Here is a 15728-nt window from a genome sequence, read left to right as displayed (position 1 = left end):
AATCATTCTGGAGACATGTCTGTGCTAAAAACCCAAATCATAAAACTATTCCTGACCTTGTTGACCACGGTGTACTGCACTCATCTCCAATAGATAAAGCTGACCTTCAAAATGCACAATTCGCTTCTGCCTTCACCCAAAACTCAGGTACCTCCTCACCAGATCCTCCATCGTATGAAGTGCTTTTTCCCATGCCTTATCTGTTAGTAAGTGAAGTAACGGTTTTCAATAGCCTTGGGAAGCTTGATGTAAATAAGTTAAAGGGACCAGACGGTTTTCATCCACGTCTTCTTAAGGAGTGTCGAAAAACTCTCAGTTACCCCCTGTGCATGCTGTTCCGGTATCTCTTCAAAATGGAGAACTACTGCATGATTTGAAAACATCTTATATAACCCCGATCTATAAAAAGGGACGAAGAGACTTTGCAGAAAATTACCGTCCTATAAGCTTCACTTGTACAATTGTTAAGGTGTTTGAGAGATTTGTTAACAAAGCTGTAATTGAACATCTTGAGGTTAACAACATCTTCTCCACATCGCAACATGGATTCAGATCTGCTTGATTTGTTGACACTAACCTCATCCGAACATATGAATTAGTGACTACACTGCTTGGTAAGGGTCTTCCTGTCGACATTATTCTTCTTGATCTTTCCAAAGCATTCGACAAGGTTTGTCATGAATTCCTCATAATCAAACTGAAGGCTGCATGTGTCAATGGAGGTGTTGTACAGTGGAATATGGGCTTCCTCTCTGAAAGATCACAGAGTGTCAGATTTTTTGATTCACAAGAAACTCCTCATTTCTCTTATCCCACAATTGTATTAAGTAGCGTGCCCCAGGGCACTATTCTTGGACCAACACTTTTCAACTTCTATGTCAATGATCTACCCACCCTTCTTTCAAGTCTTATTACCCTTTATGCTGATGAGTCAAAACTAGTTGGAAAAGCGGCTACTCCCTCTGACCAGCAATCAATTCAAACATATCCTGACATTCTAGGAAGATGAGCTAACATAGTACTAAAGGACAATCAATAAAGCTCCCCATGTAGCATTTAACAAGTAGACACAGAAGTCATTTCTTTAGCCAAAGAGCCATCAATATGTGGAATCAACTGTAGTAGTAAGTAAGTAAGTAGGACGGTAATAGACCCTTAAGGTTCAAACCGGAGGTGCTGATCTCCGTTTCATAACCCTTCAGCCAGGAAATGCAATGGGGGTGCTGGGGGTCAACCATCCTGTGCTTTCATACACCCTTCCTGCTTACCTTCCCCAGATTTCTCCAGGTACCCATTTAGAGTTGATTCCATTTAGGAATCAACTGTCGGTGGAAACAGTTTCTGCAACTTTAACCGATACATTCAAATCTCACCTTAATAAGGAATGGCTGTGTCAGGAGTTCCTTTACAACTGGGAAGCTGTAGAGTGCTCCACAAGAGTCTAGATCAACAAACACAACCTACACCAAACAAATTTTTTTCATCACTGGAGTATCACAAGGATGGAAAATCCCTATATCGCTCCAAGCTGCGATTACAGGTAATTTAAGTATGTTAGTGACTTTATTCTCGTCTTTATGGTTACCGCGTTTTTCACTTTCCACCAAAACAAGTTCGCTAATGCCTCAGTATACTTCGAATTTGTTATTTGAGCCTGCCTCATCTTTACCATCATTGATTGCCGCTATTACTTATATTTCTGGTACCTCTTTAGCAGTGAAATAATCTTGTTAAAGCCCTGGAAGGGGAAGAGGCAAAGTTGGAGTCAATTTTCTCAAATTAAGCAGAAACGATAAGAACTGAAAAATTAGCAATTTGGGCCATGAAAGCACTATATTGTACAATAAAAGTACTTTAGATACTTTATAGTATTATAAAGGTAGAAATATACTAAAGAAAATAGATCTGTTTCTGTTAATACTTAAATTAAGCAGGTTTAACTTAGTTTTAACACAATTTACGAAGAAACTAGATTTCAGCGGGGGGCAAACCTGGATCTGGGGGGAGGGGGTTAAAATGAGGTCTGCTAGGAATAGTTGCCCCCCCCCCCCCTGAGCTGTAGCAAATTACGCCCCTGGTCTTAAGCTACTCGTGCGTTGTAATGATGAACATTTTTTATCATCATATCTATTCCGGTGATAAATTTATGGCCATGGCCGAATTTTTCATAAAATGACCTCTCTTCGTAGAAGAGGCAGTGAAAAATCTCTAGAAGATCTTTATTATTCTATTCTGTCCTGAAATATGATTTAATTTTCATTTTATTGAAGAACAAAACACTTCCCTACCCCCATTGCAGACCCCGTTTACGCTACAGAGATTTGTCTAAGAAATTTCCGCTCTCAAAAAAATATTTTGTGACAACCTTGCATGATCAGGATTTGAAGGAAAAAGGAGAAAGTAGGACATAAAACGGCAAGTAAGAAATTGAGTGTAGGCTATTTTAGGCCTATAGAATGTATACTTAAGCTGCTAGTCTATGTTTGAAAGATCGTGTAGAATTTGACCCTAGGCCTAGCATAATTCTGTCTAGAAAATTCAAGTTTGGTTTAGGCTACAGCTTAGCTCAAAACCTGGCAACTGCTTTTAAGGGTCAAAACAAGAAGAGAAGCAGAATCTTGGGCAAAATTCTAGTTGATTGACTTTTGGATATCTCAGAAAGGGATTAGGTTAGGAAAATGAAACTGTCAGGGATGGGTCTAAAGGGTAAAGTATATCCCAGGAAGGTATTGTGGAGTACCCACCTCTACTCCTTCTTGCTCTAGGGGGCCCTGAAATTTGCCTACATGACAGGGCTATACCTATTGAAATTTTGACAAAACAACATTTTACCTTAATTTTCAGTTACCAGTTGCTTTTTCTCTGCCCTTTGTTCTGAAAATGCAATTCCTGTTATTTGAGTAGAATTTTGAGCCATATCAATGTTTTTTTCAAAATTTAAGAAATGTATTTGCACTGGTAAAATTCTAGTTAATTGACTTCTTGCTATCTCAGAAAGGGTGTAGGTTAGGAAAATGAAACTTTCAGAGATAGGTCTACAGGCTAAAGTATGTCCTGGGAAGATATTTTAAAATAGCCTACCCACCACTCCTTCTCCCTCTAGAGGGCCCTGAAATTTGCCTACATGACAGGTCTATACCTATTAATATTTTCAGAAAACAACATTTTACCTTAATTTTCAGTTACCAGTTGCATTTTCTCTGCCTTTAGTTATGAAAATGTAATTCCTGTTATTTGAGTAGAATTCTGAGCCATATCAATATTTTTTTTTTCAAGATTTAGGAAATGTATTTGCACATTTTTAAAACCTTGTAAATTGGGATTGAACAAAGTTGTGAAGCTGAAAACAATTTTGTTGTACTTCATTCAAGCAGAAGATCTATTCTGCAAGGTTTCACTTTTATAACACACATATTTTTAAAGATCATCAAAGGTCAGGGCCCTCTAGAGCAGGGGTCTCCAAACTATGGCCTGTGGGCCACATCTGGCCCGCCACATAATTTCATCTGGCCCACCAAACAAATCCCTGTGTGTTGGCCTTGAAAAAAAAAAAAATTATTGTACAACTGGCATTGCAGGATTATTCAAAGCTGGGGCTGTTGACTGATGGCACTCAGGTGGCTCAGCCTGAGTCAGTTTCCCTCTCTTGATTGTGTGAATCACAGATACTAGTACTGGTAGGTATGTGTTGTGCATTACAACCAATCAGTTGTGTGTAACTGTATATTGTAGGGATAAAGGGCAAGTGGGGCTTTGTTGTATTATGTGCAGTTATGTGAGATAGAGTGTGGGGGTGAGTGAACTGAGGTGTTGAGAGGGTTTGATCATTAATGATGTGTTTTGAGCAGTGTTGTCATTGGCTGTGTGGTGTGTGGTTAGGGTGCTTTTGCACTACGAGCAGAGCCAAGTGGAATGGAGCTCAGCGGCTACTGGCACTGATTTGTTTGGTTTTTTCTCTCATTTTTTATCCTTTCGGCCTGCATGAATATGGGAAATATATAATATGGCCCTTACATTGAAAAGTTTGGAGACCCCTGCTCTAGAAGGAGAAGGAGTGGAGGTGGGTATTTCAAAATACCTTCCCAGGACATACTTTAGCCTTTAGACTCATCCCTGAAAGTTTCATTTTTCCTAACCTAACTCCTTTCCAAGATAGCCAAAAGTCAATCAACTAGAATTTTACCTTCTACTTTAGTGACTTTGGGCTATGTTAGAATGGTCTTTGATTTAGTTAGATCAAAATTTAGGTTCTTGTGCTTTCAATATTAATAAGAATCACTGTTTACTTACTATTTATTACCATGAACAATTTGATTAGTCTATATTTATTCCAATCAAAAATATTTGTTTCTGCATAAAACTGGAAAGGTGATATTCAGTCACAAATTAGAACTGACTTTGGGCACCCATAAAGTTCTTAATAATTTACTGTTAGGCTTCCATGATTTTCTCTTCTGCTCTCTCTTTCCTTTGGTTTCCTCATAATTAATTTTCAGTCCCAGGTTTACAGGAGGCCCTGACCCTCCTTGCCCCCCCCCTCTTGTGGGAGCCCATGCTAGGGAAAGATTTGAGATTAAGTAAAGCAAAGCACCTTTAGGAATGATATAAGTAAGTATTTTAAGATTTTTTCAAAGTTATTTTCAGAATTTTATAGTTTTTCCTTATCAGCAGCCCTAACTAATCTCTGATACCAAATCTTGTCTTCACATTATTTTTGTAGTGCATTAGTTAGGTAAATGAAACTTTCAGGAATTGATCCATAGCTTTAAAATATACCCTGAGAAGATGTTGCTAAGCTACTATGTCTGCAATTTCCTTATTTCTAAGGCTTGAAGACTGCATGGATGACATATCTGAATTTTGAAAATAAAAGTTTCACTTTAATTTTGGGCTTTAAGTCTCTTTTTCATTGGCTCTGACTTATGGAAATGCAGTTCCTAGTATTTTGGGAAGATTCTTAGCCATATTATGCTTGTGAGTAGAGAGAGGTTGTTAGGAAGGATTTAAGGGAACTTCAAAATTTTTGGTAGGGTGTAAAGAGGGAGGCTTTAAGTAAATTAGATAAAGGAGGAGTTTATGTAGCTCTGCTGGCCTCAGGTGGCTTGGTCCTGCAGTTAGTTGGTAGTAGCAATGGTATTTAAGCTGTATCAAGGCCCCTATCTTTGAGAAATATATTTTTTAAGTCTTTAAAACCTTGTAAATTAGAATTAATCAAAGGCATAAGGTTTAGAACACTGTCCTTATCTTTCATTTGAGCAATAGCCTATGCCTGTATTGCAAGGTTTTACTTTTGCCCTAATATTGTAAAAGGATGTTATAGATCAGGGCCTTTGGAGAGGGAAGCAGTAGATATAGATACTTCCCAGGGATCATTGAGGCTCTGGGTTAACAACTACACTCCAAAAGCACCTCATTCAGAATTCTACCCAGGAATGGTAGAATGTAAAGGTAGGGTCATATAAATAGGTGTAGGAAATAGAATTAGACCATTGTAGTTTCCATGCAATGCTATTTCCAAGCATAATAATTCCTGATGAATTCTATCCCAGCCCTCTCCCTAATGGGACTGGATATAAATTAGTGTAAATTATCTGTTTTGTTTTTGCAACCCAAGTGGGAATATGTGCTAGTGGCAGCATAATATTGCAAACACTGGAGACTCCTTGTCAATACTCTAGTTGCCTCTGGAGACTAAGAGGGATTTAAGGTCAAAATTCTCTTTTCTTACTTAATTTCGTAATTATGAGAAGAGCAAACCACAATTTGCCTTTTAATGGTCTTTACAAATGTACTGATTTCTACCCTTCCAAATTTTAATTTGAGCACTTAAATGAACTCAAATATTAACACATTGTTTTTTTTATGATTTGGTTAGTATAACTAAAATAAAAACATATCTTTTGGTTCAAAATCAAATAAAAAAAAACTAGTTTTTTTAACTGAAAGTAAGGAGTGACATTAAAACTTAAAACAAACAAATTACTCCATATATGAAAGGGGCTGCTCCCTCCTCAATGCCCCGCTCTTTACGCTAAAGTTTGACTCTTACTCTCAACTCTACTTTTTAAAACAGTAAAAAACATTAGCATAAAGAGCAGGTCGTTAAGGAGGGAACAGCCCCTTTCATATATGGAGTAATTTCTGTTTGTTTAAGTTTTAATGTTGCTCCTTGCATTCAGTTTAAAAAACTAGTTTTTTTATAAAGTTGTGAATGTTTTTGAATTAATGCATGTTTTAAATTTGGCTCTTGGCACATGAATAATTGAAACGAAATTTGCATATTAATTTATTTTTTGGCTAATGGCTTTCTCATACTTTTGATCAGACGATTTTGAGAAAAAAAGGAGCAGGGGAGGAGGCCTAGTTACCCTCCAATTTTTTGGTTAGTTGAAAAGGCAACTAGAACTTTTAATTTTTTACAAACGTTTTTATTAGTTAAAATATACATAGCTTACAAATTAACATATGTAACGAACTTCCATATTTATATGTTTTTACTATGTGTATAAGGGGGTTTGCCCCCTCGTCAACACCTTGCTCTTTACAGTAAAGCTTAAATTTGTCCCAATTCCTTAAGAATGACCCCTGAATCAAAAAGGCCATAGAATAAATAGTTTGAATTACTAAAAATACTTTAGCATAAAGAGTAAGGTATTAGGAGGAAATAAACCCCTTATACATGTAATAATTTCTGTTTGTTTTAAGTTTTAATGCTGTGGCTTACTTTCATTTGAAAAAGACTTTTTTATGTTTATTTTTTTTAAATGCTAGAAAATCCTGCACCCCCTTCATGGAAATTCTCTTCCCCCATGACAAATTCCTGCATGGAAAGCTCCCCCACATAACCCTCTCCCCTCAACCCCTTTCCCCAACCACTGTTGGGAAATACTTAAGTAAAAGTACTTAAGTAATTACTTAAGTAAAAAATCTGAGTACTTGTACTCTACTTAAGTAAAAAATTTCTAAAGTACTTAATACTTATATTTAAGTTAAAAATTGAATTACTTAAGGGTACTTAAGTACTCAAGTACTTTCTTGATGAGAAAAATTATACCAGCATGACGCAGGGCGATGCGACGAATTGAACTGCCTGTATATTAGCAGATGAATGGATTTTAGTCTTTGAGAACAGCAGATCCTGGCCCAGCATGAAATTTCAAAAAAGGATGCTATCATGGCAGAACTACCATATATATTGAACGGACATTTTTTGTGTGACAAACGTGACAAGCAGTAAGAACAAAAGGATATCAACTAGCAAAGAGGCTAGTGAACTTGTAGGCTCACTTTCAGGGTCGTCTGAATTTGAAGATAATAATGGCCCTTATTATAGCTCACCTTCTAAAAAAGTTAAGGGAGATTTTTTCGCTCTAAGACCATTGAAACTGACACAGTCAAAAGTGAATTCTTTGGCACTGGACAACACTGTGAATGAGATGTGACCCTTGTATGCTGTTGAGAAGCCATTGTTCAAAAATTTGATAATAGGTCTTGCACTGTATGCAAAGGTTCCAGGAAGAAAAGCTTTAGCTGTGCAAATTGAAACTAAGTTTTTGAAGCACAGAAAGATATGGTTTGTGATTTTGAACTCACCAACTGCATGTCACTGATAACACACATTTGGTCTGCCAACAACAGAAGCTACATGGGAATGACTGCACACTTGCTCGATGACGATTGAAATGAAAACCTTATGTCCTTGCTTGTTGCTGGTTCAAGGGCTCATTCACTTATGACAGAATTGCTGAACAACTGAACGGCGTATTTGCCAGGTCCATAATTGCAGTTGATAAAAATGAATGAGGGGTTTTGACCAATAACGCCTCTAACTTTAGTAAGGCATTCAGGGAATATCCAATGGTTTTTGATGAATATGTTCAAGACAGTAATGAAGAAAATGAAGATGAAGCAGGCCAGTATGGCTCCTTCTCTTTTAAAAATGTTGGAGAGACGCTCAATTCTCTTGACGACCCCTAGTATTTCCAACTTCCTCCACACTTCAGGTGTTTCAGCCACACACTTAACCTGCTTGCATCCACCAATGCTGATAAAGCCCTCTGTGATATTCCATGTAAGAGGCAGTACTACGCCGCTTTTTTGAAGTGTATTGCTCTCTGGGATGCCATAAATAAGAGTTCAAAAGCTGCTAATGCTGTGAAAGAGGTATATGACTAACAGCTTATAAGACATGTGGTAACCAGGTGGCACTCAAAGTATGAAAGTGTCAAACATTTGATGGATTGTCACAAAATTGGAAAGCTTGCTATCGTATGTGATGCTTTGCAAAAACCAAGGCTAACTTTTCGTGATGTTGAAATTCTTGAAGAATACATGAAAATTATGAAGCCAGTAGCAGTGGCATTGGACATTCTTCAGGGGGAGGAAAAATGCTACTTCGGTGCTATCTATCATAAAATCAAATCATTTGAAAGGAAGCTCAAAAAGCTGAAAGATTTGGTGAAAGTCAGCCAGCCTTTGGCACATGCTCTGCTTTTGGGTCTGTCATGCAAGAGACTATGTTATTGCCACAGCAAGTCATCCTTTCTTCAAATTGAAGTGGTTTCCTGATAACCAGAAGGATATAGCAGTTGAACTCTTGGTAGACAAAGCGAAAAAGGTTGTAGATTTCGGAAGTACTTTCGTCGTCTGTATCATTCCTTCGTCTGCACCTGCGCTACGACTTTTTTCAGTAGGTGATGGAATTGTTATTCCAAAAAGAAACATGCTCGGAATTGGTATGTATGAAAAGCTTCTACTGTTGAAAGAAGCATGAAAGAAATTAAAAGTTATGATGAAGCTGTAATGAATGTTCTTTGTAATTTTTTTTATATCTTAATTGAAGTAAAATTCAATCAAAATCGAAATACTTAAGTACTGAAGTACTGAAGTACTTTTTCAAAAGTACTTATTGCTTAAGTAGATTTTTAAAGAAGTATTTAATACTTGTACTTAAGTAAAAGTTTCTCTGAGTACTTGGTACTTGTACCAAGTACTCAGTACTGTGGGGGAGTAAGTCCTCCGCAAAGACATAGTTATTATGTTTTCCGACTAGGCTGAATAAAATGCCTATCTCAGAATTTTGATCCAGTAACATTTGGAAAAAATGAGCGTGGGAGGGGGCCTAGGTGCCCTCCAATTTTTTGGTCACTTAAAAACGGCACGAGAACTTTTAATTTCCGTCAGAATGAGCCATCTCACGACATTCTAGGACCACTGGTTTGATACAATGACATATGAAAAAAAAACAACAAATAAACATGCATCCATGATCTGACTTGTGGCAAAAAATATAAAATTCCACAGTTTTGTAGATAGGAGCTTGAAACTTCTACAGTAGGGTTCTCTGATACGCCGAATCTGATGGTGTGATTTCTGTTATGATTCTATCACTTTTAAGCGGTTCCCCCCTATTTTCTAAAATAAGGCAAAATTTTCTGAGGCTTGTAACTTTTGATGGGTAAAACTAAACTTGATGAAACTTATATATTTAATATCAGCATTTAAATGCGATTCTTTTGATGTAACTATTGGTATCGAAAATTACATTTTTTAGAGTTTTAGTTACTATTGAGCCGGGTTTCTCCTCACTAAAAAAAGATAAATGTTTTCAACATTCCGCTCTTTACTCTAAAGTTTTTTACTGTTTCAAAAAGTAGAGTTAAGAGAAAGAGTCAAACTTTAGCGTAAAGAGCGGGGCGTTGAGGAGGAAAATGCCCTTACATATACAGAGTAAAACTAAGTGTTATAAAAGATTAAAAAAAAGTTAAAAGTCCTCTTTACTGAAAAAACTAAAACGAAGGAAACAATAATTATTCCGTATATGAAAGAAGCTGTTCCCCCCTTAACACTCCGCTCTTTACGCTAAAGTTTGACTCTTTCTTTCAACTCTACTTTTTAAAAAGTAAAAAACTTCAGCGTAAAGAGCAGGGTGTTGATGAGGGAACAGCCCCTATCATATACAGAGTAATTTCTGCTCGTTTTAAGTTTCAATGTTGCTCCTTACTTTCAGTTAAAAAAAACTTTTTTTTATTTAATTTCTGAGTGTTTTTGAGTTAATGCATGTTTTGATTTTGGCTCTTTGCACATGAATAATTTAAATGAAATTTGCATTTTTTTTTTTTTTTTTTGCTAAATGGCTTTCTCATAGTTTTGATTGGACGATTTTAAGAAGAAAAGGAGCAAGTGAGAAGGCCTAATCACCCTTCAATGTTTTGGTTATTTAAAAAGGCAAATAGAACTTTCAATTTTTTACAAAAGTTTTTATTAGTAAAAATATACATAACTTTCGAATTAACTTACATAACAAACCTCTATATTCGTTTGTTTTTATTACATATACGAGGGGGTTCGCCCCCTCGTTGATACCTCGCTCTTTACACTAAAGCTTAAATTTTGTCCCAATTCCTTAAGAATGACCCCTGAATAACAAAGGCCATAGAATAAATAGTTGAAATTAATAAAATTACTTTAGCATAAAGAGCAAGGTAATAGGAGGAGGTGAACCTCTCAAATGCGAATAATTTTTGTTTGTTTTAAGCTTTTGTGCTGCTCCTTACTTCCAGTTGAAAAAAACTTTTTCATATTCTTTTTTATATTAAAAAAAAGCATATAAATCTTCTTCCGCCATGACAAATTTCTCCATGGAAACTTTCCCTCGCATGAACCCCTCCTCTCAACCCCTCCAACCAAAAAAATCCCCCTGAAAGCGTCTGTACACTTCCCAATAACCATTACAAAATATAAACACTGGTCAAAGTTTGTAACTTGTAGCCCCTCCCATGGGGACTGTGGGGAGCACTTTGTCCTCAAAGACATAGTTATTAGGTTTTTCGACTATATTGAATAAAATGGCTATTTCAGAATTTTGATCCAGTGACTTTGGGAAAAAATGAGCGTGGGATGGGGTCTAGGTGCCCTCCATTTTTTTGGTCACTTAAAAAGGGCACTAGAACTTTTAATTTTCGTTAGAATGAGCCCTCTCGCTACATTCTATGACTACTGGGTCGGTACAATGACCCCTGGGAAAAAAAACAAACAAATAAACATGTATCCGTGATCTGTTTTGTGGCATACAAAATTCCACATTTTTGTACATGGGAAGCTTAAAACTTCTACTGTTGTGTTCTCTGATACGCTAAATCTGATGGTGTTATTTTCTTTGAGATTCTATGACTTTTAAGGGGTGTTTCCCCCTATTTTCTAAAATGAGCCAAATTTTCTCGGGCTCTTTACTTTTGACAGGTAAGTCTAAACATGATGAAACTTATATATTTAAAATCAGCATTAAAATGCGATTCTTTTGATGTAACTATTGTTATAAAAATTCTGTTTTTTTTAGAGTTTTGGTTACTATAGAGCCACGTTGCTCCTTACTTACCAAAACTGGTAAGTAACCAGTTTTGGTAAGTACTTTGGTAAGTACCTTCATTACCAAAAACTGTTTGATCCTAAGCTAAGTTGATAGTTTGCTGTAATCAGTTCCATGTACATAGATTTATTACGTACAAATCTGATAAACTTAACAGTATATTAATCTTCCAATTCCATTGTTTCTGAGTGTGTTTTGATAGTGCAAATGAGTTGAATTGCATTTGTTTAACAAAATTGACAGGAAATGAAGTCGAATTCAACAACGCCTACAAGTGAGAAAACTTAATAAAAAACCTTGAAAATAAGCCAAGTTAGTAAAATTACTTGAATCCCCTTTCTGAATGTAATAATCTTTTCAGTCACAATTGTACCCATCCCCTGCCTCTATTGCCCTAGGCCATATAGGCCATAAAATTTTCTGGCTTTACATTATTTTTCTGATTATTTCTTTTTAACTCCTGGTTAATGATACTTAATGAAGTAGCTTTAGAGAAATGGAAAAACACTAAACTCCTGCATGTAGCCTAGGCCTATATCAGATCTCATTAGGACGGGGGTAAGACTGAAATTGTGATAAAAATGATCATTATATTTTGAAAGGATTCTTGAGTTGATCTACCTTTTTGTTTATTTCCAAATTTATTATTTATTGAATTTCTCCCCTTAAAGAAAAATGCATATATTAATAGATTTATCAATTCTGAATGTAGTAAATCAATGCATGTTGAATACATACTGTGTAATACCAACCTCATACTAGATTCTGAATTGATTGTTATGTTTTATCTAATTCTGTTGCATAAACAATAAGTAACAGAATGGAATTAGTAAGAGTAACTACTAGTATGCTTGGAAACAAGATTAAAGGATACATCAAATTGTATGCTTGTCTTCTAGCTTTCAAATTAATTGAGGAAATGATGATTTACTAAACTCACCACTAGACACTATATATAGAAGTTTTCCGTGTTTTTTTTTTAAGTTTGCTTTATGAGAAGAGCCAACTATTGAAGTGAATAGCAACAACAAAAATGGCAAGCTCACAAAGTCATTTGTGTAGCCTAATTTGCAATTTGTAGCAACACCAATCCAACTGGATCAAAGCTTAGGCCTCAAAGACCCATTGCACCACCCTCCAGGTGGCTGAGCTTGCAGAGGCACACCAACAACCCCAGGATAGTGATACCAGGACCTAAGCCTACATCCTAAAGGACATAGGATTGCAAGTCCAGTGTTCCATCCACTTGACTAGGATGGCTTTTGCATAGCCTCAGTTTGTATAACTGATCCCATTAGGGCAGGGGGCTAGCCTAGGTTTAATTTTGATAGTAGCAACTATTACATTGAAAAGATAATTGAATAGAGAATATATTGGTATATTTTTTTTCTGATTTTTGCTGCATACTATGCCTTTACCTAATTTCAAAATCATCAAAAGATGAAATGATTCCTGAAAGGGCAAGAGATTTGTTGAGTTTAGTATTTTTTTAACTTAATCCTAGCCTATAAAGCTGATAATATTTTCCAATTTTGCATAATAAAAATCTAATATTCCTTGAGGAAGAGTAGAGTGATGTGCCTTAAAATGTTATGCAATAAGAATACAGACAATAAAGAGATCATAAAAAAATGTTGAACCTAGAGAGAGTCTCTTGACTGCTATTGCAACCTGCACATTGTTCAGGAATCCAGACCATTCTTTCATGGTGACTTGGATCCTGTATTGTCCTGCTTGTTTCTGAAAGATTTTCATAGGTAGGGTTAATCATGTCCAGTAACCCAACAATATGAGCACTGACATTATTTTCAGTTTCTTATGCTGAAGTTTTTCATTTTTTGTCCAGATTTTTCTCAAAAAAAAAAATCCAAAGTTTGTTGTCACTTTTTACTCATTTTTTGATTACAGATTCACAAAAAAGAAGATAAACTGAAGCGCTGAAACCTAGTTTTCGACTAAGCCCTAGTTAGAGATCATGACAGCTGGCAAGACAGCGGAGTAGAACCAGCAGAAACAGACCTAATGATAGCAAGGGGACAGGGATTTAGGCAAAGACATAGTGTAGAGTAGAATTTGGATTGGAAAAAATCAAGTATGCCATTAAATTCTTCATCCATTGCTTATAATATATAAATATATAAAATATATAATTATATAAATAAATATAAATATATAATTTTATAAATATAACAACCACTGCTGTTGCAATTTTGTCTCAGCCCTCGTCCCCTAATAGGGTCACATATAGCCTTATGCTATATACAAAAACTTGCCGATTTTGTTATTTTTTTTTCAAATTGGCACAAAAGATAATTACAATCCCACAAATCTTCACAAAAATGTGTGTACGGCTGTGGTGACCCCTTTAGGTGAGGGTTGATATGTGATTGGAAAAGCAGTGATTATTTTATCTTGAAAGAGGATGGAATAAGGTAACTAATAGTGTATTTCTTTTTTTTTTTCCCTATCTGATATCCGCCCCTTTCCAATTAAGCCATTTAAGCTCTAGAAAGAGCATTAAACAGGGACTTGTTATGCACTATCTCTTACACTATTTTCGGTTGATTTTTTCCCAATATTGACAATTGTTGTTTTAGTCCTTTAGTAATTACAGCAAAGCATGGCTGGTATTGCATAGCACACAAAGTGAGGGGGGACAAAGGTGCAGATAAGTTAACTCAAGACTCCCAAAGCTTAAAATATCTGATTATCTGATACTGCTTCTCTGAAGAGTTGGACCAGCATTTACCTATGATGACTAATCAGGTTTTGTAGGTTTAGTATTTTTTGGTGCCAAGACAGTTGCTAAATTACTGGCTTTATTACCTAAATTTAGGGGATAGGGGTCCCCCCCCAAATGATGACTCATGGACATTTTGATAAATATGGCTCTAATTTTCAAGGCCTTTTACTTCCACCCTATTTCTGTTCAAACTTATCCTAGACTTGCTTCCTTGCGTTCAAAACTGACCAATCCTGTGAGTCTGGTTGTTTTCATTTCATAAAATACTATTTTTGTTATATTTTATCGTAATTACTTCAAAAATTTAAAATATTTGTGTTTTCAGTTGTAGTTTTTCACTGCTCCCTCTCCACATAAAAACTCTTCTGATACTGCTCCTCACAAGGGTTGAACCAGTATTTACCTATGATGACTACTAAATCTCTGAATTCTAGTCTTTTTTGTAGCCTTGACAGCTTTGAAATTACTGGCTTTATTACCTGTATATAGAGGAATAGATTCTGCATTTAAAGATTGGACATACTTTTCAAAACATTCTACTATTATACTAATTTTATTAAACATGTTCTAGGCTTGCTTCTTTGTGTTCATAAGTGGATAGTTCACGAAATGCTATTTCTATTATATTTTATGATAACCACACATAGGGGAGGGAGGATCTTATTATGTGATAATGCAAATATATTTTTTATTTTTCAGGCATTCTAGTTAGATACTTTTTTTTGTCTTAGCAAATCTTTGTTTCATCTGTTGAAATCCAGGGCAGCTGTAACACTTTGAAATCCCGTGCAGCTCCTACATATCTTTCAGCATTAACTGCACACACCAGGGGCAGAACCCCCATCTCTTGAATTGGTCAAAAATACTTTGTAAATACCTTGACTTGGGATATGTGCTTTTGAGGGATTCTGCCTCTCCCCCTATTTTTGGAAAAATATCCTTACCTTGGTGTTGGTGGTTGCCAAGGGTGGGCATTAGGGTAAGGTGGGGTTGGGAGGAATGAAGGGGGGAGGGAGAGTTGTGTATTAATGAATAAGAGAGATTGGATTTGTTATTATAGGTATGTAGATATGTGGACTTTCGCGCGAATACAAACCCTCATAGGTTTTCCCCAGCGCGTAAGTGTTGTATTTTATTTATTTATTTGTGAATGTTGAGATAAAAAAAAAAACTTGAACTTAACCTTCCACAAATTTACAACCAAGCATATTTATGAATTAGGCTGTGTGTTTAGTGCTACTTTGTAGTTATCACTCATAACTACTATCAGGGGGGGGTATTTTAATATATAGCAATGTGTTCTATTCAATTTCTTTTCAGGGATTGGAGTTGTCCAATTTGTGGGTTGATGCAATGGGTCATCTGCATTTCATATGTTCTGCAATTTTGATAGTTGGGGCAGCTCCTACATTCCTTGCATTTTGGCTGGTTTGGAAAATACTGTCCCTCATTTTGCCTGGATGGATGTATCAAGAAATAGATGACATCTTTTTTGGGTCCTATCAAAAATACATTCTATTCTTTTTTGAACATTGCAGTGGACTGAAGGTGAGTCATTAATTTAAATTCTGTTCTTTTTTTTAACATTGCTGTGTATTGAAGATGAGTCCTTAATTT

General features: G+C 35.9%; 1 protein-coding gene across 3 annotated transcripts in view; it reads left to right on the top strand.

The window, feature by feature from the left end:
- The first annotated feature begins 2283 nt into the window (after positions 1 to 2283).
- LOC136038553 (1-acyl-sn-glycerol-3-phosphate acyltransferase epsilon-like) overlaps positions 2284 to 15728 on the top strand; it is a 64716-nt gene continuing 51271 nt past the window's right edge. Inside the window, exons 1-3 of one of the 3 annotated variants that reach the window (XM_065721724.1) lie at positions 2357 to 2419; positions 13277 to 13460; positions 15432 to 15659. In XM_065721724.1, coding sequence (XP_065577796.1) covers positions 15465 to 15659 — 195 coding nt within the window. In that variant the 5' untranslated portion in view covers positions 2357 to 2419; positions 13277 to 13460; positions 15432 to 15464. Of the gene's footprint in view, positions 2420 to 13276; positions 13461 to 15431; positions 15660 to 15728 lie in introns of all 3 variants that reach the window. The other 2 variants (XM_065721725.1, XM_065721723.1) reach the window with 2 other exon arrangements.

Source organism: Artemia franciscana, chromosome 18 (genome assembly GCF_032884065.1).
Source record: "Artemia franciscana chromosome 18, ASM3288406v1, whole genome shotgun sequence".
NCBI lineage: Eukaryota > Metazoa > Arthropoda > Branchiopoda > Anostraca > Artemiidae > Artemia > Artemia franciscana.
The sequence above is the reverse complement of the archived record's forward strand: the minus strand, read 5'-3'. Positions and strand labels throughout refer to the sequence as shown.